The sequence below is a fragment of the Corticium candelabrum genome, chromosome 4, assembly GCF_963422355.1.
Source record: "Corticium candelabrum chromosome 4, ooCorCand1.1, whole genome shotgun sequence".
Lineage (NCBI taxonomy): Eukaryota > Metazoa > Porifera > Homoscleromorpha > Homosclerophorida > Plakinidae > Corticium > Corticium candelabrum.
This window is the reverse complement of record NC_085088.1, coordinates 4,142,793-4,169,128: the sequence shown is the minus strand read 5'-3', so window position 1 is coordinate 4,169,128 and position 26,336 is coordinate 4,142,793. Positions and strand designations below refer to the sequence as shown.

At 40.3% G+C, this 26,336-nt stretch overlaps 3 protein-coding genes across 5 annotated transcripts; 1 reads left to right on the top strand and 2 right to left on the bottom strand.

Annotated features, from left to right (window-relative positions):
• Positions 1–1,289: 1,289 nt before the first annotated feature.
• Positions 1,290–24,603, bottom strand: LOC134177985 (collagen alpha-1(IV) chain-like). 2 transcript variants are annotated; one of them, XM_062644764.1, is made up of 35 exons: positions 24,492–24,603; positions 24,394–24,438; positions 24,266–24,328; positions 21,583–21,618; positions 21,502–21,520; positions 21,354–21,440; positions 20,143–20,184; positions 20,008–20,076; positions 19,915–19,938; positions 19,818–19,844; positions 19,721–19,753; positions 19,545–19,664; positions 19,455–19,478; positions 19,323–19,391; positions 19,181–19,258; positions 16,767–16,844; positions 12,513–12,680; positions 12,388–12,450; positions 8,960–9,151; positions 8,866–8,898; positions 7,956–8,006; positions 7,860–7,895; positions 6,373–6,417; positions 5,758–5,838; positions 5,154–5,231; positions 4,242–4,304; positions 3,387–3,431; positions 3,261–3,311; positions 3,181–3,198; positions 3,054–3,125; positions 2,905–2,994; positions 2,700–2,828; positions 2,537–2,642; positions 1,843–2,029; positions 1,290–1,787 (listed from the first exon to the last, which is right to left on the bottom strand). In XM_062644764.1, the coding sequence occupies exons 2-35, from the start codon at positions 24,394–24,396 to the stop codon at positions 1,545–1,547; spliced, it is 2,523 nt and encodes an 840-aa protein (XP_062500748.1). In that variant the 5' UTR covers positions 24,397–24,438; positions 24,492–24,603; the 3' UTR covers positions 1,290–1,544. The 2 variants fall into 2 exon arrangements, with proteins under 2 accessions (XP_062500748.1, XP_062500749.1); XM_062644765.1 differs by lacking the exons at positions 4,242–4,304; positions 5,154–5,231.
• LOC134177987 (P2X purinoceptor 7-like) lies at positions 13,431–14,575 on the top strand. 2 transcript variants are annotated; one of them, XM_062644767.1, is made up of 3 exons: positions 13,431–13,785; positions 13,850–13,990; positions 14,045–14,575. In XM_062644767.1, exons 1-3 carry the CDS (start codon positions 13,481–13,483, stop codon positions 14,046–14,048), a joined length of 450 nt encoding a protein of 149 aa, XP_062500751.1. In that variant the 5' UTR covers positions 13,431–13,480; the 3' UTR covers positions 14,049–14,575. The 2 variants fall into 2 exon arrangements, with proteins under 2 accessions (XP_062500751.1, XP_062500750.1); XM_062644766.1 differs by having other exon boundaries at positions 13,850–14,575.
• On the bottom strand, positions 24,471–25,526 carry LOC134178105 (collagen alpha-3(IV) chain-like). Its single transcript, XM_062644896.1, has 6 exons — positions 25,392–25,526; positions 25,221–25,331; positions 25,139–25,156; positions 25,044–25,070; positions 24,699–24,743; positions 24,471–24,590 (listed from the first exon to the last, which is right to left on the bottom strand). Exons 1-6 carry the CDS (start codon positions 25,434–25,436, stop codon positions 24,471–24,473), a joined length of 366 nt encoding a protein of 121 aa, XP_062500880.1. The 5' UTR covers positions 25,437–25,526.
• Between the last annotated feature and the right edge of the window lie 810 nt (positions 25,527–26,336).

Sequence of the window (26,336 nt, the reverse complement as noted above, 5' to 3'; positions counted from 1 at the left end):
CACTCAGTATGTCTGACTTTGCAATAATAAGAATGGCTTTGCCGATTATCCTTCTTACTGTTTCACAGATGCCAACTGGTCAAACTCTGGGTTTCATGTCTAGTGGAATCAGACGACAACTCACCAAACCAGTTAGTAAGTAAGACCAATTGGATCAACAAATTCTGTTGAGATCCTGCGTGCTAGCAAAGCCAGGGAATTGCAGAGGTCCCTAGAAGGACCTTGGACTTTTGTGCATAGCCTTCTCCAGTCTGCAGCATTCAAACCAGAAGGACCAGCAACACCCCTGCACTTCAAAGCAATGTTGCACTACTACTACTACCACATAGTACGATACATTTCAACAAACTAAATACTATTAATGGTAGTTTTATTTCTAAAACATGAAAAAAACACCCAAGTGCAGCAAAACAAACAAACAATATATGTACTGCTGCTACTACTTGCATTGTTTGTTCATTGTGTTACTACATCATGGTGTATTTGAATACTAGTACAGTACTAATAGATCATATTTATTATTTAGCCTTGCAGTATACACCTGTAGTACTTGATAGAGAATATATAGTACGTTTGTCTTATTTCACATAAAGTTTACTTCATTAAGTTAACTCGGCAGTGAAACGCACATTTGAAAATTAAACCTCAAGTGATCATGCAAATTTAACTAGTTAGCTGTACTAGCACTAAGAAGACCGTAGGGAGGTCCCATAATTTCAAAGAGAAATATAAATATGGTAAATCAGCCAACCTATCTCTGATCATCATCTGTCAATCTACACCAGTTGTTAGTGATGTTTTCCCAGTCTCACTCCTGATGAATATCTCAGAGTTTAACTTAATGCATTAACAGTTAGACCGGTGGGCCCTATTATGCTGTCAAAAGTGTTGTGGACGGAAAGACAGAAAACTCACTTGCCATGCAGTATGTCAAACAAACAAGTTCAAGATTTTCTGCAATGATACAGTTCACTTGCAACTTTCCTTTCAAAAGTAACATAACAGTAGACAAACATAAATGTGTCATCTGTAGCTACCCTCCCTCCTCCACAGCTGCATGTCCAATCAGACTCCACCAAGGTGTCCAGGAGGGTGGTGGTGGGGTGTGGGGTGGTGGTGGAAGAGCACTTTGTGCTATTTCCTTTCAAAATGTAACCAATTCTCCAACTGTTCAGTCAAGAAAGTATACTGCTTGTTACATATCTTGCTTGACTAATTAAAATGACCCCTTTTAAATAGGATAGCAGTACAAGTGAACGCATACAGCACACATGCATAATTTTAGTGTCTTCCTTTCAAAACCTCAGCTTTCTGATCAATCCAAAAACAAACATAAAGATAAACTATAAAGCTTATCACGATTAACATTTCAACCCCATGTTCATACTAAGTCCAGCCAGTATTTCAATATGCCGAAAACAATTTCTTGCACTTCATCAAACCAGCTAAACTTCATTAAGTCTAGTTCAATAATCAGAAATAGAAACTATGCTACAAATACATATAGCAACGTTATATTATTTGTTCTTCAACTTAATGGTCAATTAGTCACTTCGAGCACATACTCGACACCTGCCTATCCTTTGAGCTGCCTGGTCTGAGTTACTTGGGACACTTGAGTCGTGTTTGACATCCGTCGCGGCTAACCAATAGCCACGATTCGATGCCTGACGCTTACATTGATTATGGCTGTTGCATTCAGCAAACGGTATGGCAGCAAACATTTCCAGACACGACCCAGGAGAAGCAAGATCTTGACCACTGCCTTCCCCAGTCACACCAGAATTCTACAAAAAAGATGATATCAACCAACAAATAGGCAAGAATGATACAGACAATCACCATGTAATAGCTGTATCCATTCCAAAGACTAACATATCCTGAAGGACAAGAGGGCGTGGCTTGCAGCTGGCTGTGCAAAGTAATAACCGCAGCACTGCCTTCACAGACTCTGCATCGACTTATAAAGCCAGCATTGCCTTCATTGCCTTCATTAGGTTGATTGAGTCCATTTACAGCAAGCCAGTAACTAGATGACAGCAAAACACTCTACACTCTTGCAGACAACAAACCATATGGTAATACTACGTTCACACTCTAGAGACTTCAGAACCATGCCAGATGTAGAATTGATTTAGATGGTCAAAATCAGCATCAAAACAAGGCCTGCATCAAGTAATTTTAATAAAGAAATGAAAACCTTGTTCTGAGTTGCTAGTGTGAATGTGGTGTAAATACATCTAATAAATGCATATACAGTAGTTATATACAATGCAATTTCCACATGCCCATTTTACCAAATCATGAAATGTTCCAAACAATGAGTCAATATAATTTGAAAACCACCCTGCACTTTTGTAGTAATTTAGTTAATATTTCCAAAAAATGTTATGGTAGAGTATGTGCACAGATAGAGTACACTACTACAAACACAACAAACTTGATACTTTGCATGCATGAAATGAACATTGCTGTGTATCTACCAGGACAAAATTACACCATATATGAGTATTAAAATTATAATTTAAATTATCACCTGTATCCATCTCTCAATCTAGAATCACAAAGTCCACCACTGCATGCCACAAATGGTATTTCTACAAATTTCTGTACACACGAGCCACTTCGGCTTAGATCTTGACCTGCCGAAACATCACTCTTTATCAAAGCAGAAAGTAATAAATATCATTGAATGTGACCTTGCGCTAAACCAAATCCATGAGCAAAGATAAACGAGTAGCCAGAATAGAGTGCTGAAAATCCACGTGGGCAGTCTGGAATATTTGCAGTTTGGCTGTGTCGGACAATAGTAATGGTTCCATATGGCCCTAAACAAACTAAGCTGTAGTGTCTTCTCTACTACAAAAATCACTGGAGATAAGACAAACTAACAAAGAGATTTACCTCTTGGTCCAGGAATGCCATTCCGTCCATTGTCTCCTTTACGACCAGGTGGTCCCATGATCCCTTGCACACCCTTAGAACCTTTCTCTCCTACAAAACATTACATTGCAGACATAATTTCAAAAATACAAATAACTAGTGCACTTTACCCTTGGGGCTAATGGGACCAATCGGCCCTCGTTGGCCTTTCTGTCCTTTCTGGCCTTTTACACCTATTTGCCCTTTCATTGAAAGCAACATATAATCCGTGTATTTATTTGACTTTGTCAAAAGTACCTTTGTCTCCTTGATTGCCTTTTTAAACAACATGCTGTAAGATTATGTCATAGTGTATACTTTTGGCAAACTACTCATACCTTTATCACCTTTCTCTCCTGGTTCACCTTTCACCTCTTTTCCCTTGTCTCCTAAAGCACACAATACAGCAAAGACTTGCACATGCAGTCCAAACGTATGTTTATGACTATCTGTTTAATTATTACCTTTTGATCCCTTTGGTCCGAGATCACCAGGTGTTCCCTTGTCACCTTTATTTGAAACAATAATTAGTATCTATTCCCTAGACATCTATATTCAAGCATGAGGTTATATGACTCAGATTGATAGTTTCTATAAGCTTCTATTAGAACATAGGGCACAATTTCAGCATAAACCTCTATCGTGAAAATATGACAGAAAGAAAACGTACAAAAGAAGGGCATTACGTAGTCCTAATGGTGCCTACCTAAGTAATTTACATTGTTATATACACACACCTTTGTCTCCTTTCAGATCTTGTCGTGATGGTGGACGCTCGTCACCGTTTGTGCCTTTAAAACTTGTAAACATACTAAGTATTCCAATAACCTCACATAACTCATACAAACTATCTCATCAAATGGACAAATTATGGAGTGTCATACATTTTGAGAAAGCCATAATAAACAGTGAACAGTAACCACAAACACATGCTGATGTACTGTAAATCTCAGTCTGCTTTAGGATCAGTTGCACTGAGATCATAATCCTTTTAGTCTGTAATGTATGCTTCTTCCTTTCTACTTGTAGTGTTCAGTGTTTCGATTTTCTTCTCGAGTTGTTTGTCTTGTACTTCAGGACAAGGTCTAGTTGCTTTATTTCGAAAATAATAATTAGTATCTATTCCCTGGAGATCTAATTGAACATGAGGCTACATTGCTTAGATCAATAAATTCCATGGGCTTCTAATAGAGCATGGAGCATAATTTGAGCATAAACCTCCATTCGTGAAAATATGATAGAAAGAAAATATACAAGATATCCACATGACATACTCCTGATGGTACCTACCTAAGTAATTTACATTGTTGTATACACACCTTTCATTCCCCTCGGACCTTGCGGCCCCGGTGGACCCTCGTCACCACCTTTGCCTTCTGAACCTGCAAACATAGTATTCCAATAAGCTCACATAACTCATACAAACTATCTCATCAAATAGACAAATCATGGAGCCCTTCTGTTTGAATATGGGCACAATTAGAGCATATAGGGCTTTATTCACAAAATAATAACAATACGATAACATACAATGGCATACCTACATAATTTACATAGTTATACACACTAAATTTTCTATTACACCTTGACACCTAGTCATACCAATGTACAATGTAGTCTTGCATAGCCAGATCGCTTTCCTCTCACTATCTGTTTGGAAAGGAGATGTGCCAACAAGTAGCAACAGGGGAGTGGCCTAACTACACAAGACTAATACTAATGGTACATTCTGTACTGCAACAGAAAATAGTCCTATTTTGCACCTACGTTTTGTTACTAAAGTAGTAGCTTAATTTACACCCTCACTTCCACAGCTATGAGCCTTTGAAAACCAAAAATTTAGACGCCATTTTCCTTCTAAGCACGCTCTTTTTCTAAACTTTATCTAAAATCGTATAAAGCAACTGTTGTTTGAAAGTGACCACAAAGTCCATAACATGGCAAAAAAGAGTTTGTAATCATCAAAGTAACAAAGTTATCACACACACAAAATATACTTGTCACTCCTGGTCACACAGTGTTAGGTTCCCATGTAAATAATACAAGCCAGAAAAAGGGTTGATTTTCCTTTAGCAGTTACAAGACCTGGCAGTTGCAAACATGAATTCGACTGTTTTGGTAAAAACTTCTTCATGGATGGTTTGTCCACATTCTCTTTGGTTGTCATGTACAACAAATTGCAAATACTGCTCCATAAATTACATAACTATTTTACATTGTTATATACACACCTTTGTCTCCCTTCGGACCTCGCCGTGGTAGCCCTGATGGACCCGGTGGGCCCTCGTCACCTTTTATGCCTTTGAAACCTGCAAACATAGTATTCCAATAAGCTCACATAACTCATACAAACTATCTCATCAAATGGACAAATTATGGAGAGCCATATATTTTAAGAAAGCCATAATAAAACATTGATCAGTAACCACAAACACATGTTGATGTACTGTAATCTCAGTCTGCTTTAGAACCAGTTGCGTTACGATCACGATCTTTTAGACTGTAATGTATGCTTCTTCCTTTCCTTCAAGAGGCATGGTTGCAGTGTTCAGTGTTTGGATTTTCTTCTTGAGTTGTTTGTCTTGTACTTCAGGACAAAGTCCACTTGCTTTACTTCGAAAATAATAATTAGTATCTATTCCCTAGAGATCTAATCGAACATGAGGCTACATTGCTTAGATCAATAAATTCCATGGGCTTCTAATAGAGCATGGGTCACAATTTGAACATAAACCTCTATTCGTGAAAATATGATAGAAAGAAAATATACAAGATATCCACATGACGTACTCCTGATGGTACCTACCTAAGTAATTTACATTGTTGTATACACACCTTTCATTCCCTTCGGACCTTGCGGCCCTGGTGGCCCCGGTGGTCCTGGTGGCCCCTCGTCACCACCTTTGCCTTTCGAACCTGCAAACATAGTATTCCCATAAGCTCACATAACTCATACAAACTATCTCATCAAATGGACAAATTATGGAGAGCTATATATTTTGAGAAAGCCGTAATAAAACATTGATCAGTAACCACAAACACATATGCATGTTGATGTACTGTAATCTCAATCTGCTTTAGAACCAGTTGCACTATGATCACAATCTTTTAGTCCGTAATGTATGCTTCTTCCTTTCCTTCAAGAGACATGGTTGCAGTGTTCAGTGTTTGGATTTTCTTCTTGAGTTGTTTGTCTTGTACTTCACGGCAAAGTCCACTTGCTTTATTTCGAAAATAATAATTAGTATCTATTCCCTAGAGATCTAATCGAACATGAGGCTATATTGCTTAGGTCAATAGGTTCCACGGGTCTCTACTAGAACATGGGGCACAGTTTGAGCATAAACCTCTATTCGTGAAAATATGATAGAAAGAAAATATACAAGATATCCATATGACGTAGTCCTGATGGTACCTACCTAAGTAATTTACATTGTCGTATATACACACCTTTCATTCCCTTCAGACCCTTGTCACCACCTTTGCCTTTCAAACCTGCAAACATAGTATTCCAATAAGCTCACATAACTCATACAAACTATCTCATCAAATAGACAAATCATGGAGCCCTTCTGTTTGAATACAGGCACAATTAGAGCATGTAGGGCTTTATTCACAAAATAATAACAAGACGATAACGTACAATGGTATACCTACATAATCTACATAGTTATACACACTAAATTTTCTATTACACTTTGACACCTAGTCATACCAATGTACAGTGTAGTCTTGTGTAGCCAGACCGCTTTCCTCTCACTATCTGTTTGGTAAGGAGCTGTGCCAACTAGTAGCAACAGGGGAGTGGCCTAACTACACAAGACTAATACTAATGGTACATTCTGTACTGCAGCAGAAAATTGCCCTATTTTCCACCTACTTATTGTTACTAAAATAGTAGCTCTATTTACACCCTCACTTCCACAGCTATGAGCATTTGAAAACCACATATTTACACACCATTTTCCTTCTAAGCACGCTCCTTCTAAAATTTATCTAAAATCGTATAAAGCAACTGTTGTTTGACGTGACCACAAAGTCCATACATGGCAAAAATAGTTTGTAATCATCAAGTTATCATACACAAAACATAAACGTCGCTCCTGGTCATACAGTGTTAGGTTCCAATGTAAATAATATAAGCCAGAAAAGGGATTGATTTTCCTTTAGCAGTTACAAGACCTGGCAATTGCAAACATGAATTACATTGTTTTGGTAAAAACTTCTTTCATGAAAGTTTTGCAGTCCAGATTGATGGTTCATCCATTGTCTCTGGTTGTCATGTACGACAAATTGCAAAAACTGCTCCATGATTGGACTGCATTAAGGGTGTGGCACATTCCTGAGTGTGATAGACATAGTCACAGATCTACATACTCACAAACTGGAAGTCGTGTATTTTGAATACACTACTTGCTAAGTTCACGACTCTTACAAAATTCTGTTTCTTCTGGCTAATAGCTAACACAAGTTCTATCAAAGAATCTGTGCTATCACAAAGTCTTTCAATTAATACTACTGTACCAGTACAGTATGTTGCAGAACGTAATAACTCTGTTTATTACAAATTGATTCACCTGATTGGCATAGCAATTTTCCATGCAGAAAGTTTCATCAGTGAAAAAAAGGTTCAGTTATACGTGCAATAGTCATCCCACATTTGTGGTGTAAGTCTAATAACTCTTTGTGGCCACCAAAAGCAGTGATAAACCTGTTTTACATGCTTTCACACTAACATCTACACAGCACCACATCTAGCTACTTCAGACAAACAGTTTCAAGTGGTCACCATGCAGTGTGATAATGATTATTGAGCATACAGGTACAACCACTACATCAATCGATATCCTGCCAAATGTGTTTGCACAACATTTGCACATGTGGCCATAAAAGCATGCATTATCAATAGAAAATAGAAAATCCAAAAATCCAAATACCTGGGTCTCCTGGTTCACCCTGATGACCATGATCACCTACAAAACAACCCCAAGTAACAACAAGAAATTGTTTGTTATTCAAATGGTCAATCATACCTTTAAATCCCTTGTCTCCTTTTGCTCCAACTATACCATCACCCTTGACTCCTTAAGATTGTAATAAACAACAACAAACGATTACAAATCACTACAAGTACAGTTAACAAGTACAGTTCAACTGCTCAATTGTAAAGCCTGTAATTGCCAGTTTGAGATAGACCGGTTGCTATTATAAGTACGTAGTTATCTGACATTCAAAAAACATGTCTACAGTTGTTTAGTTTCATTGCACTTCTCTCTCATATAAATAAAATAAAAAATTCAAGCAATCTTATAGAAACAGTCATCTAATTAGGGTAGGTAGATTTCTACAAAGAAGTGCCATGAGTTCAACAAATAATTAAGCAACATTAATAAATATTTGTGCTCGATCTGTATGCCATTCTGATCTTATGTTTGATGACATCATGTTGAAGATCACAATGCCTTTCTTCTACATGTGGTATTCACCAATGATTAAGCAAAACGAGCAAACTTCTTAATGCCTACAAAGTTGTCAAAAATTAAAGAACATTAATAACATCACTACTAATTCTTATTGTTTGCTTGTTAATAAAAGGAACATAAACCACAATACCTATTTTCACTACACTCTTGGACCACAATTTTAATGCAAACGATTTCAACAGTACGCAGAGGCACCTCACTTCTAAACTTCAACCAGGTGGCCTTCATTCTACTGCATATTCTTGACAGTTGCAGACAAATGACTACAGAAAGATGTACCCTCAAATCATTACCCTAACCTATACAAAGATAACTCTCAAGTCCATACAATAGACTGGAATTCCAGGGCTACAGAAATGTAACAAGAGCAGAATTAATTAACAATGTTATAAAAACAGTCATAGTAACCAACAGTAATACTATATACACATAAACCAACCTTACAAGTATAACACCCTACCTTTTAGTCCCATTGGTCCTACAATGCTTGTACCTAAAAACAGAATTAGACCTTCCTATACCTCCAAAAACAACACCAAAGTTATGGATTGCACCGTTAGGTCCTGGAGGACCTGTATGTCCGTGGTCTCCCTTTTCTCCTTTTTGACCTTTCAAACCCTTTTCATATGGTGGTCCCTTACGTCCTTTGTCACCCATATCACCACGTCTACCTTTATCTCCCTTAGTTCCAACACTTGGTGAACCTTTCATGCCTTTGATTCCTTGGTCACCTTTCATCCCTTTGCCTAATAATACATTCAAAACTACGCACTATATTTACACATAATAAAAATATTACAATATATGCATACATAGACTCGTGCCAGTCTCTCCCCGCCTTCGTCATTCCCCAGACTGTCAATCCTCGCCGGAGAGAGACTGGTACCGGACCGCCTACTGACGTCACTAAGTGCTTTCCATTATTGCACATCGCTTGCCAACTGCCTTGGGCACATTTAACCCTCTTTTGTAATTGCCTTCCATATTTGTTTCTATGTGGCATACAAGCACTTCATAATCGTTAGGAGATTGGCAGAAAGCGACTGAACAATGTCTTTAGAGTGGAAAGAGCTGTAAGCTGCTTGTCTGAACTATCAACAATGCATCATCAGCATACGTGGACTGTTTTGACGCTCCGTTCCTTTGAAAACCTGTTGCTTTGCAGTAGACTAGACACTGTATGGCGTAGCAACAGGCTTTCACCGCATAGGCCTATGTTAGTCTCGCGTAGCCAGACCCTTTTCCTGCGTCATACTTCCACGAAAATAGGGTCTGGCACGGTTGCTTTGAAGTCATCATGTTGCCGCTTGTATGATAAACGAACAACTAAAGACCGGATGAGCAAGGCACTCCTAGGACTTGGTGGTTACTTAACTCTTATCTACACTGGCTGGAAGTTCCTTATCTTCGTCTTCTTGCAAATTGTGTTGTCATGTGAGTGACACAGTCATGTCTCTGCAAACATGTGACTTCTATGTGTATTTATACAGCACTCAGGGACAGTGACAGCAAGAATCAAACGTCTTCACCCTGGAACGTCCATTGTTTCCATGGCCACCGACTATGCAGTGAGCGCACTCTGCATGTTTCTGGGTCGACCTCTAGCTAGCTAGCACGAGACGACAAAACATGAGCATAAGAACACACACAATAGCTGGCAAAATGGACACTAGCTACGTCTAGGCTGTCGTTGACGCCCCGAGTGCTGTGTAAGTACACATAGAAGTTACACATTCGCAGAGACATAACTGCGCCGCTCACATGACAACACAATTCACAAGAAGACAAAGCAAAGGAAATTCCAGCCAGTGTAGATAAGAGATAAGTAACCACTAAGTACTGAGTACTGCCATGCTCATCTGGTCTTTATCTAATTAGTTGTCTGTCTATTGTACAAGCGGCAACACGACGACTTCAAAGAAACCGCACCAAACCCCATTTTTGCAGAAGTATGACGCGGGAAAAGGGTCTGGCTACGCGAGACTAGGCCTATGTATACTGTAGAAGAATTCATTTGTCGAGAGGATATCACTTACTAACAAATCACAATGTTACAACGATCACTACACGGTTCCCGGGAGCCATTTATGTAACCCTGTCTGCTAGAAGTATGCCCTCTTCAAAGTTAATTGCACTGGAAGGTGGTCTGGTACCATCTCTCCTTGCTCCAGAGTGACAATCCAAGAACGGCGGGAGAGGAGAGACTGGCTCGAATCTAATGCATACATACATACCTACATACATACATAGATACATACATACCACATATATGGAAAAACCCATTTATTAGGCAAAGGGGAGAACTGGCATGTATGAATAAACACCAGTCTATAAAGACATGCAGCAATACTCTCATAACGCAACAAACATACATACCTTGGTAGTCCAAATCTAAGCACTAAAACATGACTATCACCAACATTCATTAGTCTTGCCTATTAGTTCTACTTAGTAGACCAAATAGCATAATGATACAAAGGCAGATACATTCTCGAAGTTGCTTGATTTCTTTCAGACTAATTGAACATACATCTTAAAACAGTGAAAAAGACTTCTTGTGCAGTACTCCTCTGGAACCAAGTTCACTTGTTCAAAGCTGCACTTGCGATCCCAAAAAGCAACTTTATTGATCAAATCCTAGTATTTGGTAGCTTTTCTGACTCTGCCATCCCCTAGTCCTTCATCAAACAGTAAGCTGAGCTAGAGAAGATGCTATGGTCATTGTATATATGTCATGTGCAAAGCGTGGATATGGACAACCGTGGATGTCTCATTTTTCCGGGTCAGTTGAGGGTTAGGATTAGGATAAGGGTTAGGTATGCATGGTTTGTATTGGCGATCCATGGATTGTACCGGGCAATCCACGGATTATCCAAATTTGTGCTTTGTGCACAACATATACAGATGTCTGATCAAAAGACAGAGGCACAGGCAAGCCGAATGTGGCGGTACTGTAGGTGCTGTTAGGTAACTGACATTCAAAATGATACCAAGCAAGCAAGTGCTCAGATAGGAAGTCACTAATAACCATGAGGACTTGAGTAAGTATATCAACCAACACTAGACAACGATTCAACATGTGAGACAACGTCTGTACATGTCGACATAGAGGGCAGCAACCACCATCCAACCATCCTCCATGACAATACTGGAACCATGGGAAAGCATATCAACCACTGAGTTCAAAGTACACTTGAAAATGTTCTCTGGTACACAAAAAAGGTTCTTTATGCAGAAATGATCTGGATCGTTGGGACCAGATCTTATCATTGCACCTGGGCAAATCCTCTGCTCCAAGACAACATAATGATTCTCCTCTGACTGGAGCCATATAGCCTTTTTTGATATTTACAAAAGGGTTATGTTGAAAGCAAGGACACATGTGTATAAATACATACATACACGCTTGGCATCCGTCCAACCTTACGTGTTAGTTTAATCAATTAATATATGGCTGCAAGTTTGATATGGTGAGAAAAGGTCTGGCTACATGAAACTAATACATACACACACTACTGTAATACCATACATATATCTTCTATAATTCTGCCCTAATGGCAGAAGAAACTACTTACACTACTCCCCAAAAGCAATATCTACATTTCCAAAATCTACAATAACTTTGGCATTATATTGCCACAGTCTAACAGAAATTAACAAATATCTAACAGCTCTAGAAAGGGAAGTTTTTAGTATAGAGAACAGTTCTTCTTGTTACTATTCTTGTGGTTTCTATGCTATAGGGAGACCACACCACTAAAGTTATGTTTCACCAGAAGAAGTATGACAATGCACAGTTGTTGTGTGTAATGCAAAAATTGCAAAGACACGATTTGAAATAAACAATACTAGCAAATAAAAACGTGTCACCTAATAATACTGTATTGCTAACATTTCCCAAACATGAGTTATAAAATTAAAATTAGGCTGCAGAAGGACAGCCTGATACCTGCTGCAAACATAAATACATTAGACATAATACCTTTTGGTCCTGAAGGTCCTGGTCGTCCGAGCTCTCCCTTACTTCCCTTTTTACCTTTGACTCCTGTATCATTGGTTGACCTTTTACTACATATATAATCTCCAACACAAAACAGAGATACAAACCTTCTGGTCCTATCATTCCTTTTTGTCCCATGTCTCCCTTGGCACCCGCAATTCCTTTTTTACCCTTCTGACCTTTATGACCAGTCCATCCTCGCTCTCCCTTGTCACCTTTCACACCTGGTCTCCCAATCTCACCCTTCTTTCCCTTCTCTCCTACTCCTTTTGAACCTTTACACAGCAAGTAAGATATTACTGCCAGTCACCTGCCTTAGACATACTACATATACGAAATTGAGGAAACAATTGTGACTTGTCTTTTTCTTGCAATTAAACGATTGCAAACTAAAGATAGGAGACATTAATAAGTACATTCTGGATACAAGTACTTCTCCTGCACACACACTTAATGGATTAGATAAACGTAGTTGAATTTACTCCGGAGGTGCACTGCTGAGGCGGAAGAGCATGCAAGGAGGAGCAGTCGAGTGAGGTACGTTTGACAGAAAGCGCATGCGTATTGTTAGCTGTACAACCAGCCCGCCAATTCTACAGTGCTGTGTGTGTGAGCGATTCCCCACCCACCCTCCCAAAGTCAGATGAGTGCATGGGGGCAATTTCTCAATATTTTAACTCCCTGGTTATTCACGTGAAAGGTGAGTTGGCCTGAATTGTCGCGGGTCTCGGATCCACACAGGACACCGGATCTCCCAGGCCACGGTAAGCCGGACCGGGTTCTGCCCCTTCTTCACAGCCATGCCTTCTTTAAAGGAGAACTCCCACGCTAATACAAGTTAATGTTTAATCAAAGTACTAGTTGCCACAACTTCATTGGCACAACAAGTTTTTACCTAGGCCTGTCAGGAAGAGAGAAACAAGAAGGCAAAGTTGGGGGCGTGTCGCATGGGCGCCACCATCTTGGATGATGACGTAGAAGTGTCTTACCCTATGCGCATGTCTCGCAGCGGCTGAAGAGAACAATGGAAACTATACGTCCGTATAACTTTGAACCTGTTCGAAACGCTGGAGATATGTCAGAAAGTGATTCTGGCGGTAGCGACGACGACGACCAAACACTTCATGTCCCTGATACGCGTACGGAACGACTAGAAAACACCGAGTGGTGTACTTGTGGTTTGTGTATCGTCATGCCGAGCATTACAGAATGTATCTGCTGCAAGGAAGTCGATGCTCTGAACTGGAGACTTCATGGCGTGAGATGTGCGACAGCGCATGACAGTTTTCACACTGTCTGCTTGCACTATGAAGTTCTACGCACAGCGGTAGGTGTCATGAACGTCTCTCCAGGCTCCATTACAGAACCTCTTACGGCCAGGTATGACTTGAAGCAACGATCACGTTCGTTCTCACCTGCTAGTGCATGGTAATTCCCTGTGTAGGCTTTTGAGACTGGCGGCTTACCGCCAATTTACTCACTGGGCTCACGAGATGTTGGGGAGAGGTGTACGAATAGTCATACCATCGTGTGTGGTGTCTGCCGTACGCAGAGCGTTTCCAGAAGAGAGTGGGCACTATGTTGGGTTTAGAGATGCTAATGATTCTCAGTGATGTATTAGCTAACAAATTATATGTAGTTGACACAAACAACTGAAGACCTTGTAACTGAATAACTGGAAACTGGACTAATACTTCTAATTGAATCGAGTACTAGTTCTACGTATAATCTCTTCTTTGGGAGGCTGTTTGTGCCCAGCTATATTTTTGGGTAAGTCCACTGGTGGAGCTTTAGCTTTGTGGTGCCTTATGGGTGTGTGCTCCATTGATCTTCTCTTCAGCACAGACGTTGAAATTTCGTGGAGGTATTGATACGATTTTGTCTCAGCTATAGGTTTTGCTACCCAGGCTTTGGTAGCTTTAGGAAATACAACTTTATACCTCTTGATTCCTTTACTTGTTGTTGCTTGTTCTCAATCAATGTTGTAATTATGGTCCAGAGCAGCCAGCTGTATTCTTGTCATCATACCCTTATACCCAAAATGCTGCCTTTTAGGACAGTACTTTGTGAGAAGTGAGTGAAACACTTCTAGCATGCCTGTGTGACAAAATTTGGTGAGCTTTGGTATGTCTTTTAGTAAATTTTTGTCTAACACAACCTCTTTTAAGGCCTCATGAGCATTGGAGCCAGGCTTCAGCCAGGATTTTTCGTCACATTCCTCACGTGTTAGCTCTTCGTGTTCACATGTTGTAAACTTGCTAGCACCTTCCCAAGAGTGGACATTTACTATGTGGTGGATAACTGATGTCCACTTTTCAGTAAGTATTTGGGAGTCTCCATCACAAGACTGAGAAGACCACCACAGGTGATTGGAGATGGATTGGATCCATGGCAGGAGTTTAGTGCATCTCTTAGATTTTCCCTTCTGTGTCAGCTTTTTTGCTATTCCTTTAGACACGTGCCAAACATCAAATTAATGGTCTATGTTGGGGTATTTCTTTCTCATGGTAGCTGCAATTTGGATATGTCTGTCAGTTGCAATTTGTTTGATGTGCAAGCCTTCAGTTTGAAGCTTTTGAAGTGAACGTTCAAATCCTTCGCGTTCCATGACAACAGAGTTGGCAACTTCACTGACTTGAACAAGTTGGAAGTCAAGTATTAGTCCAGTTTCCTGCTCAATGTGAGTGTATGTGCCATATTCGGCAGAATAGCCAGGACTATCACAGCGCCCGTCTCCTAGGAGACATAGGGGGGTGTCTTTGAACTGTTGAAGAATGGATTTCTGGTGTTTTTCCCAAAAGTCATTTATGACTGGTACGAGGTATGCATCTTGGATTCGATAGAAGGTAGACTCACTCATGAACTGCAGTTTCAAAACATCAGCAAATTGCGAAAATTTTGCAAAGTTTCCACCACAGAGAAGGATTGCATTGGCTGCTAATAAGTTGCCTGCTGGAATGTCCTTGACTAATGGCTGTGAGTTCCAAGTAATGGAATGACCATTGGAGCACTGCAGTGTCACAGTCAACATGCTTCCTTGTGAGTGTTCTGATGTGCTTTCAACAACTGCTCCGCAGGTTGGACAGAATCGAAGAAGGGTCTGGAGGCAGCTACTGAAAACAATGTATTTTTGTTCTGCTTCTGGTGGTAATTTTTCTGTTTCGTCTAACTGAACTGATGTTACTGATGTGTCTGCAGCAGCTGTATCATTGAAAGGATCGTAGTCTGAACCAGTATAAATGTCACGTGATACCTCTCCCTCCGAGGAAGCAGTAGGACTCCCTGGGTCGGCCGCTATCAAGAATGAAGGGGGATGAAATGCCCTATCAGCTGAAGGAATGGGAGAGGAGGTTAAAAAATATGAATGTTCTTCTGGATTCACAATGTGTGAGAGATCGTACTGCGTTGATGCATCACACATTAGTGGTAGAGTGTTTGACTCTGGTATCTCCTGGTCTTCCAATCCTTCAAATTCTTGGTCAGATTCCTCTTTAGCTGCTTTAGATGATGACTGTTCTAGTATATCAGTAACAGCCTGCACATTACATAAAATTCTTAACTTCCTAGTTTGTACTATAGAAGCTTGGATTGTTTTACGTGAACATGCTGTCGTCGCTTGCCTGTCACCCTCGTTGATGTGCTGCTCACAAAAGAGAAGAGTGTTGGAACAGTGTTGGGCTTCAGGCACACCCTTTGTTTTGTTCCTAAGAGCTCTGCTTGTAAATCTCGCTCAAAGCAGTCGGAGTGGAAGTGCTCCGTACACACACGACTGTTCTGTGACAAGGGCGGATCCTTCAGACAAAGCTTGGACAACCACTCTTTCAGCAATGGTTTGTTCTTAAGTGGTAATCGATAGAAACGCACACCACGCTGTCTGTCCTTATCTTTATTATTACAGCCATACGCAATGCAATACACCATCCTACGCAAGATTTGCCTACGCAGCAATGTACACATGCGCGAAGGTAAGACATTTCTACGTCATCATCCAAGATGGTGGCGCCCATGCAACACGCCCCCAACTTTGCCTTCTTGTTTCTCTCTTCCTGACAGGCCTAGGTAAAAACTTGTTGTGCCAATGAAGTTGTGGCAACTAGTACTTTGATTAAACATTAACTTGTATTAGCGTGGGAGTTCTCCTTTATGCAAGCAGGCCCATGTAAGCAGTCTCGTCAAATCAGCCAGAGAACAAGTGGACTTGGTCACAAGAGGTATAAGAATTCAATGTGCATGTAAGGGCACATCCATTATATGAATATTAACGTTTGCAGATAATTAAAACTGCAAAAGATTATTCATCCGCAATTTGCATTCTATACACACAATCATTTCCTGATGTAAGATAGTTAATTATTAAGAACCTTTGCGTCCTTTATCTCCTCTAGTTCCATTGATGCCTTTTTCACCTTTTCCACCTGCATAGCCAATTCCTGGGTCGCCTGAACACAAAGACCCTGTTAATCATGCCACTGATGAGAGCAAGTACTTTCACACTAATAAATCATTCATATGGAATAAAATATATATAGTAAATGCAGTTACATATGCCTATAATCGCCAATAATATACACCACCTTTACAAAGTATAAAGCAAAATGATTGCAAAACAACTTTCCATCATTTTCAAAATTTTGCCTAGCAAACAGTTAGTTTCAATCCAACATTTACAAGCATCATTCTTAGTCCTACATGTAGTAAAACAGTTCGACTTGAAAGTACAATCATACAGTAGAACCTCACTAATCCAATCTTTGCTAATACAAACCCTCACTCATCCAAATACAGTCTACCATGTGGCAGTGTAAATCCAGACTATGTTAGGACTTCAAGCAGCTAATTAGTTCTCTATCTACAACGCACACAAGTTCCAGATAATAGCCAGGTTCCGAGCATGTAATATGTCAAACATAAGACCATGGAAAGAAGACGAAGTTCAACAAATTAGCCATGCATCCTCGCTGAATTAGAAACAGCCATATGTGACAGGCAGCATGTAGGGTAGGTGTACCTAATTGTGGACACTCCCCGGTAATATGAGTTACAGTCGCTGTTTTCTCTAGTAGCCTGCACGAAGAGACAGTGAAACATGTCCGATATACGCACCATTGTCTAGGCTTCGTAACGGTACCTGTACGACTACAATCGCACAGCGTCAGCTAGCGCACTAGCAAAATATACGGGACAACGTCTGTAAACAGCTTAGACGCGGGGGTGTATCCTAATTGTGGACATATTTTCTCCGTTACAGAAAGCGACTGAGCCTGAGTAACAGCTGGACTAGATACCTGAATGGTTGCCTCACCAGCTGGTATTTGGGCCGCAATCAAAACCATGTTCTGTGGTGTATCACCTCTGTGTAAAATAGCGTCATGCCTTTCAAATTTGCAGAAACCAAGTGTTTTGTTTACAATACAATGCAGGAGACGATCAATCATGTTTAGATAAACATCTGAACTGTAAACTGTGGTTCTAGCAGCTTATGTTGCTGGTTGAGCTGATTATTGATATCAGACAAGGTAGTTTTGACATTCCACCTACCCTAGGTGAGTTTGTAGGTTTGCATTTTGTGTCTTATTGTTGCCAGGTCTAGTAGCAGTGAAGACAGTCAAATTCTGACTGGATTACGAATGTCGCTGATATTGACATTCCACCTACTTTGTTCGTTCTCGTTTCATACCCTATTGTGGCCAGATGTAGTAGCAGTGAAAACAGCTAGATTGTCAGTGGATTACTGATGTCTAGGTCTAGTGTGAGTGAAGATATTCAGGTGTTTACTGGACTGGTATTACACGTTCGCTCCATGCACATACTGCGCTTCTTTAGCACGTTACAGTCAACGTAAATTTAAGGCTCAAAACTTTACCAAGATACTCGATAATTGCTTAACTAACGTCAGGGCACTTTCATGATCCAACAAAAGATCGATTCGTGTACTTCGAATTAGTGGACGTGATGGGAGGAATCTTGTAGGTGCTAACAGTTTTGCAAATGAATCGTCGTGATACACAACAGAACATGATTTTGATTGGGACCCAAAATACCAGCTTCTGCGGCAACCATTCAGGTATCTAGTCCAGCTGTTACTCAGACCCAGTCGCTTTCTGTGGTGGAGAAAAAAATGTCCACAATTAGAATACACCCCCGTTTGGGCTGTTCACAAATGTTATCCTGTATATTTTGCTAGTGCACTAGCAGACGTTGTGCGATTCTCGTCGTACAGGTATTGTTCCAAAGCTTAGACATTGGTGCATACATCAGACATATTTCCCTCTCTCTCCGTTGCAGGTTACCAGAGAAAGAGCGTTTGTAACTCAAATTACCGGGGAGTGTCCACAATTAGGAACACCTACCCTATAAGACAAAGCAAAATTTCCAAGAGCATAAGTTAATTAGCTGAACAAATTTACTAATCTGAATAGCTATCTGCTGACTGTGGTACAAACTTGTTTAAATTAGTACATAAACATTGTCATGTAACCACTTAGGTTCGGTTCGGATCCTACATTATGCATTCGGGGCTATAGTCAGTCACTGTTGGCCTACAGCAGTAGACTGGAAACACCCTTTCCTAGCTGTTGCCCCTGACAACTTCAAAATGGAACACCATGCTCAAATAGAATAACACACCTGTCTACTATTTAATATGCTCCTCTCAGTCCCATGACTTCATACAAGTCACGTGACAACATCTGTACATTTACTAACCAACTGCTTAAATTACACCGCATAGATATAATCCATCAAAAGCATTAGTGTGCAATTGCATGTTTATTACCCTTTGGGCCTATATCTCCTTTAACCCCCTTGGGGCCAACAGAGCCCTTTTCTCCTTTCCATCGAAGACCAGGATCACCTAGACATTAGGAAACACTTTAGCATACCTTATATAAATGTGGTATACAAATAAAGAAGATTACCAACACGCCCTTTCTTTCCCTTCGGACCTTCACGGCCTATGCCATCTACTCCTGACTCTCCTTTCTGACCTAGTAATTAAGCAATTCAGCAATTAATCACATTACTGCACAAGTCAACAAGACCAGTATTACCTTTCATTCCCATACCTGGAGGTCCTTGATCACATGTGCATTACACAGAATTTAGAACACCATGTAACATAGTATAAGTAGAAAGGTTACCAACACGTCCTTCGTCTCCTTTACTGCCTTTGTCACCTACATCTCCCTTGTCTCCCTTTCCTTTGTCACCCTTGCTGCCTTTGTCACCGACATTTCCCTTGTCTCCCTTTCCTTTGTCACCTTCGTAAAACAAGCAAATGTTCCTATCTGCACATTACATCAACAACAAACCACACCTTTGATTCCTTTCCCTGGTGGTCCTTGGTCACCTAAGCAGACATCGTGTGTACAATAAATTTGTCAAAATAGTGTAACTTGGCACAGGATGCACACCTTTAAAACCTTTCTCTCCTTTCTGACCTTGTAATCAAATAATTAAGAGTGTAGTCATATTCTTAGAACATCAAAAAATCAAGAAGACCAATAATACCTTTCAATTTCTCTCCAGGGGGTCCTTTGTCATATAGATAAACACATCATTGCATATGTCGCACAATGTAGCATATGAAAAAGAAAAGATTACCACCAGGTCCTGGTTCTCCTTTCCCACCTTTGTCACCAACATCTCCCTTTCCTGGCTCTCCTTTGTCACCTTCATTAATTAAACAACCAAATTGTACACCACTTCTACACAACACTGTAACAGCCAAGCCAATACCTTTTCTGCCTTTCCCTTCTGGTCCGTGTGGGCCAAGATCACCTATAAGCACCATCCATCAAATATAACTTAACTAAAATCTCCCTTACAATGTTTTGCACCCTTTACGAAATAAAAATAGAAACCAAAAGTTTGTTTCTATTCAGCTGACTTCATAATATTTTCAGCATTTTTGTATCATTGGCAACCTAAACTCATGTAGGGTCTACTCAAATAAATAGCCTAACCACATCACAAATTACCATACTTCCATGAATTCAATAGTTGATGCCCTGCAATGCATCATAACAATGCGATGTCATTCTATTAAAAACACAGAATGGTGTAAAGATCTACTTCAAAGTGTATAGTCACGTCAACTTGATTTGTAGTTTCTGGCCAACTGGAGGCTGTTTCAGGGTCAGTTGGTTGGTTATAAAAAAAGACACACCCATGCACAGCTCATGTGACACACATGTTAGATACACATTGCATTGATGAAGAAATACCTTCTTTGCCAGAATCTGTAAATTGCATAGTGCAATTTCTGGTCTGCTTGCAGTTCGTCACTTTGTTCAGTCAGAGGCAGCATTCTCTTTCGACTTTAAGTCATCAGCACTTCAAATCTGTTTCTGGCTAGCATACAAGGCACCAACGTTTCCTGATATTTTCCTTCAAATAGGCAAACCAGAACGTTCATTTTGACTCACTACAAAGCTCTATAGAGCCATCCAAGGGGACAGAATGGACAGGCTCTGCAAACTCAAGGATGCGAAAAACCTGTTCTTGCTGGACAAAGGTTGTAGCAGCTGAAGCATCCACTATCTGCAGCAAGTCCCCAAACGAAGCTGCTCATTCACATTTGGCCACCTTGCAAGACACCAGAACCTTCTCACTCTGTTGGATAGAGACACTGGGCCAAGTGAACATGAACAAAGCCATGTGGTTTAGTCCTAAATACAAGTCATGTCACTGCATGACGTAATTTTCTTGGTCAGTTGGCCGTGAAACAACAAATCAATTTGATGTGGCTGTGTTAGTAGAAAATTTAAGACTATTGGTCCACGCAATCTCTCCATTTTTATCAAGTTCTCATTTGGAACTAGTCCTTTATTGCATGATCTATTGGACTAAACTATTCTTAAGACCATTACACAACCAAGGTTCCCAAGCATAATAAAGACACACAAGTAGAAAAATTACGTCTCACTGCATGCCTTACAATGTATCACCTTTGTTGCCTTTTTGTCCGTTTTCACCAGTAAATCCTCTCTCTCCCTTGTCACCCTTGTTTCCTTTCCTGCCAATAACTGACAACCCTGTAAACAAATTGTCAGTAAGCTCTATGAGTGAACAAAAGTACAACTGTTAGTGTCATACCTCGTTCTCCCTTCTGACCCTAGATCATCACATAAAGTAATGAATGTAATGTTGTACACAAGGCAACTACTGCAAACTCACCTTTCTACCTTTCATGCCAAAATCTCCGTTGACACCCTATGTAAATAAAGACACCATCAAATAGCTACTAAATTCCTAATAATATACTGCAACATGCTTGAATAGCCAAAATACAGTACCATATTATAGTACTACTACTACTGGTAAATCTATTTTAGTAAATATATTAGCCCCAATGCACTTTGTCGACACCTTGCACTTAGCCAGTCATTAATTCACTTAATTGTTCACTTTTACTCACTCAGACACACATCAATTATCTAACATAAATCTGACTCAGAAGATATGCATTAGAAACAACATGTAACATGATGAATTCATACAGCACTTGATAAATCTTGGTAACATAATTAAATCTCATACCAGTAAAAACCTACAAACACCGTATTGTTCATAACCTAACAAAAAAATCGTCCATATTGACAAAAAAGACAATTGAGAAGGTAGTGACATAGGATTGCACTATGGCAAACCAATCAGTGAACTCAAATCCGGTATTTAGTTAGCTACTAGGCATTGCCAACATGGCCTAACCGTAGCCTTGTCCTCAGGCACTTGCCTCATTCATCTGTGCAGCGCTCGAGCGTCACAATATAGGTAGGCAGCTCTGCCTTTGAAACAGACAAAATTCAACAAATCCATAATTTCTGACTAGATCTAGCAGCAAACTATATATCGTAGTAGTGACGTCTAGCTGTAGCACTGCAAATGCTCAACTGTAAAGCAATGTGCTTATGATTATAGCACCAACAAGCCTGTAGTCACTGGTAGAATTAATGGAATTTAATTCAACTCTACCACTTCCCAAGATTTGTACTTTCATCACTCATTAAGTTTTAATTAAGCACTTTTGGAATAACGCATAGATGACTAAAAAATCTTTTCTTCAACTAATTATTACCTCACGATGACACCACTACACGTCCCTTCTAACGAGAGAGACTAAATTGTTGTTCTCCTTGCATGGTACAGTAGAACCTCACTAATTCGAATAGCCCCGTCCTGTTTGGATTAGTGAAGTTGTTCGGATTACAAAAACGCATAGCCATAGATACGACTCTGCAAAAAGGCATAGCCTCGGATATCCAGACCTTACCCCAGACACCTGGTGCATCTATGTATGTCTCCATTTGTCATGTTTACGGTTAAATGACACATCTGCAATGACTACATACTTCTAAATATCCTGTGACAGTCAGGATTTAAAATAGTCAGATAAGCACATATGCTAAAACTAAGATAGAATCTAAGATAACTGCTTCAATGCGACAGCAACCCAGATAAGGCTGATCTGGACAAGGCAGAGTGCTAAGGTAATTCGAATTAGCAAGGATTCAGACTAGCGAGGTTTGGATTAGTAAGGTTCTACTGTAACTCTGACACTGGGCATGAACGCTAAAAGGTTGCAATGCGCACACTGGCTGACTGACATTTTCTGCGCACACAAACACGCTTTCCTCCAACTACCCTGCACTTGCCTAAAATACTCATGCAGCCAAGTAGATTCATTTCACAAAGAAAACAGATGGTATCTAAACTGTGGCAAAGTGCAATTTAAAACCTCCATGGTTCTCCAAGTGGCTTTTGCATTATGAAAAGTCTTAGGATGTTGTGTTCTAGCTATCACACGCAGTGGTGGATCCAGGGTTTTACTGAGGGGGTGGAGCAGTGATAATTTCTACTTATGACATCACTATGAATCAACTAAATTTGCTAGAAACGTCAACTGACTCCATCCTTATGCCGCTTGTCTGGGAAATTCTTTGAAGGCATGGACGTATGACATTCCTGTTTTCATTTTATCATCATCTGACAATCTTTCACATAATAGAAGGGCATCTATGACAGTTCCGTTGGCTTTCCACCAGCAGAGGTGTGTAAGGCGTCCAAAAAAAGAATTTTCTTCAGCAGCCGTCATTTTGTCCCTTAATTATCAATGACTCCAGTTGTCTACTAGAAGTAACGACCTGTAAGACAGTCTCCTGCGATCGTATTCTGTCCTCGAATGTGTCTTCCGCTCTTCCTGGTTGAAGCTGAAAAGTGCTGGTATAGTGGCACTCTCATTCTGTTCACATCCAAAAGATTCGTGCACTCTGATCGAATGGCACCACATGCTTTGCAGGAGATTACTGTTTCCATAGATGCAACAAACTGTGCTAATCGGCGGCTCAGCGTTTCGACATAATTACTTTGCAAAGCAACTCAATATGCTAGAACTTTACAGATGCAGAAACGGAAGCAAGGACACCTACTTCAGAGTTCCTATAAGCTGTGAGTAGCCTCGAAATACAGACAAAAGAAGACCAAGCAATGATCATTTATTCATGATTGCTTTATTCATGATATGATAACTAGCCTACAATCTTAGACTCTATTACAACTACAATAATTGTACCAAGTTTCTATCAAAATCAAAGAGTTCTAGATTTCACTCAAGGGGAGGGGGAGGGGTACGCCGGGCAAGTCGTGTGCTGGATCCGCCACTGACACATGCATGTCTGCAGGCAAGCATTCAGACTCCTAATCAGCTAAGTAATTAAGGTTAACGTTTAGTTCTAGTACATAACTTGTCCAAAGACTTAATATTGCAAACACACCCAACTAATTAATTAACTAGTATCAATAGTTAACCTCACAACTTTCAAATTCGTAGCTACTGGCCCGAGTAAAGTGTAAACTTTACCTTATCTCCTTTCACTCCTTTGCTTCCTTCACACCCTGGCAGTCCATCATCACCTGGCAACCCCTTAAATGCCAAACATTTCAAATCTTTACAACAAAAAGACTAAACATAGATATGTACAAAATTACCATTTGACCAGGCTCTCCAGTATGGCCAGGTTCCCCAGGAACTCCCTTACAAAGCAATACCCGAGTAAAACACACTGTCAATTCGTATCAAAACATACCTGACGTCCCCTAGGGCCAGGGCCTCCGAAAGACCCAGTATTTCCTTTATCACCTTTGAATCCTTGAGGACCGTCACCTCCAGGAGGTCCTTCTTCACCCTATAATACGAAATGATTCAATTCATTGTTAAGGCCGGCTAAGTTAACTTTGCTATTTGCACTACATAACAACACATCATGCAATTTGAATAAAGTTAGTCAGAATACTTTAGATCCTCTCGGTCCATCTGGTCCAGCTGGGCCTGGATGACCCTAAAAAGTGAACAATAAAGATATATATATATATATATATATATATAGCTACTGCAAGTCAGTTGCAACAGAATATCTGCGAGAGCGGTCTGGCACGCAAACTCGTAACGCCCCTTTACATGGCCGCGTCGCACGCACTGTACACTGCACGTGTACAGTACAGTACCGCCTATTACCTAGTGGTACCACCCATTCCCCAAGAGGTGACCGCCCCGGGGTTGCAGAGTGCATGCAAGAATAACGGACGACGCGCTAATTCCAACGCAGAACACAACGAGTATCCGACAACACAACTTCTACCTTCACTCCAGGCCCTCCTCGGTCGCCCTACGAGAAATACCACAACACATTATAGCTCGCGTTTTTCTCACGGCCTACTGCTAGCAGTGTCTAGCCTTGAATCCTTTAGGTCCCTACAAAAACCAACACACTCATAAAGATAATAGTGTACTGCTGAACAATGCGGTTTGCACTTACAGAGAGGATGCTAGCCACTCCACCGCGAAAACACTCGCCTGCTGTTGGAGCTCCCACCAGCCGCACACCCTTAGTTCCAGCTTGTCCGTTACTGGAGCAAACTCCAAATGCCTTCATATATTTCAAAACTTAATAAAAAGCCTAGAAGTTTTCTCCCGAACGTGTACTCACAAGAACGGCAAAGTAAACAAGTACACATTCTCTGAGCCCACACATTCTCTTCGTATTTGATTCGATGTTGCGTAGCAAGCTCAAGACAAGTACACAAATAAAACAATGCACCTGGGATTCCTGGAAATCTCCACACCTCGCTTTGTGCTCTGCAGACCCGGATTAGTTTAAATAAACGATATTTTAGAATTTGTAATTATCATATGCACTCTACTAGAGAGAACTACATATATGGATGGTACAATGAAATAAAAATTTAACGTGAGACTGTTGTAGTGAGCGGTCAGACTCTGAGAAGTCTACTTGCAATTGAAAAACGTACAGCAAGCCTAGGCAGGCAAGACAAAGAGACGAGACGCAAGAATGAGATTGCTTTCTGGATGTTTAGTGACAGTGTCTCATAGTGGGCCTTATGATTGAATTAGAGGCTGCCATATCTCAAAGGGTTTCCAGGGTGCCCGAGAACCTCTTCTTCCCATTTTAGCTGTGTGTTACTTGAATGTCATGAATACTTTTTTACGTATCTGCAATAAGAAGACACTCGTGAGATCCCATAATTTCAAACAGAGAAATATCTCTAACAAATACGGTAAATCCGCCAACCTATCTGATTCGCTGATCATCATCTGCAATCTACACCAGTGAGATGTTTCTTCATTCTCACTCCTGGTGAATAGACAAAACATAAATGTGTATACGATTTGTAGCTACCCTCCCTCCTCGACAGTTTCATGTCCAATCAGACTCCTCCAACGTGTCTACTTTATGCTATTTCCTTAAAAATATGACCAATTATCCAAACTGTTTAGTCAAAAAATTATACACCTTGTTACATAAATTATACATGGTTTCAGTATTACTTCTGCTAACGTTTCCTTCGGTCAAAGTGTTTTTAAGGTCTAAGGCACTATGTAGGTTCAACTCTTAATTAATAGGTTGTCTGTA

What these genes read in the sequence shown, in the direction of transcription:
- LOC134177987 (XM_062644766.1), top strand. Translation starts at nt 13,481, where the DNA reads ATGTCAGAAAGTGATTCTGGCGGTAGCGACGACGACGACCAAACACTT. An exon ending in ACAGAACCTCTTACGGCCAG is followed by an intron (nt 13,786 to 13,849) that starts GTATGACTTGAA and finishes TTCCCTGTGTAG; the next exon opens with GCTTTTGAGACTGGCGGCTT.
- LOC134177985 (XM_062644764.1), bottom strand. An exon ending in AGGAATGATAGGACCAGAAG is followed by an intron (nt 12,451 to 12,512) that starts GTTTGTATCTCT and finishes CCAATGATACAG; the next exon opens with GAGTCAAAGGTAAAAAGGGA. An exon ending in AGGACCTTCAGGACCAAAAG is followed by an intron (nt 9,152 to 12,387) that starts GTATTATGTCTA and finishes ATGTATTATTAG; the next exon opens with GCAAAGGGATGAAAGGTGAC.
- LOC134178105 (XM_062644896.1), bottom strand. Translation starts at nt 25,436, where the DNA reads ATGTGTGGGCTCAGAGAATGTGTACTTGTTTACTTTGCCGTTCTT. An exon ending in TTGTTTACTTTGCCGTTCTT is followed by an intron (nt 25,332 to 25,391) that starts GTGAGTACACGT and finishes AAATATATGAAG; the next exon opens with GCATTTGGAGTTTGCTCCAG. An exon ending in GAGGAGGGCCTGGAGTGAAG is followed by an intron (nt 24,744 to 25,043) that starts GTAGAAGTTGTG and finishes TTCACTTTTTAG; the next exon opens with GGTCATCCAGGCCCAGCTGG.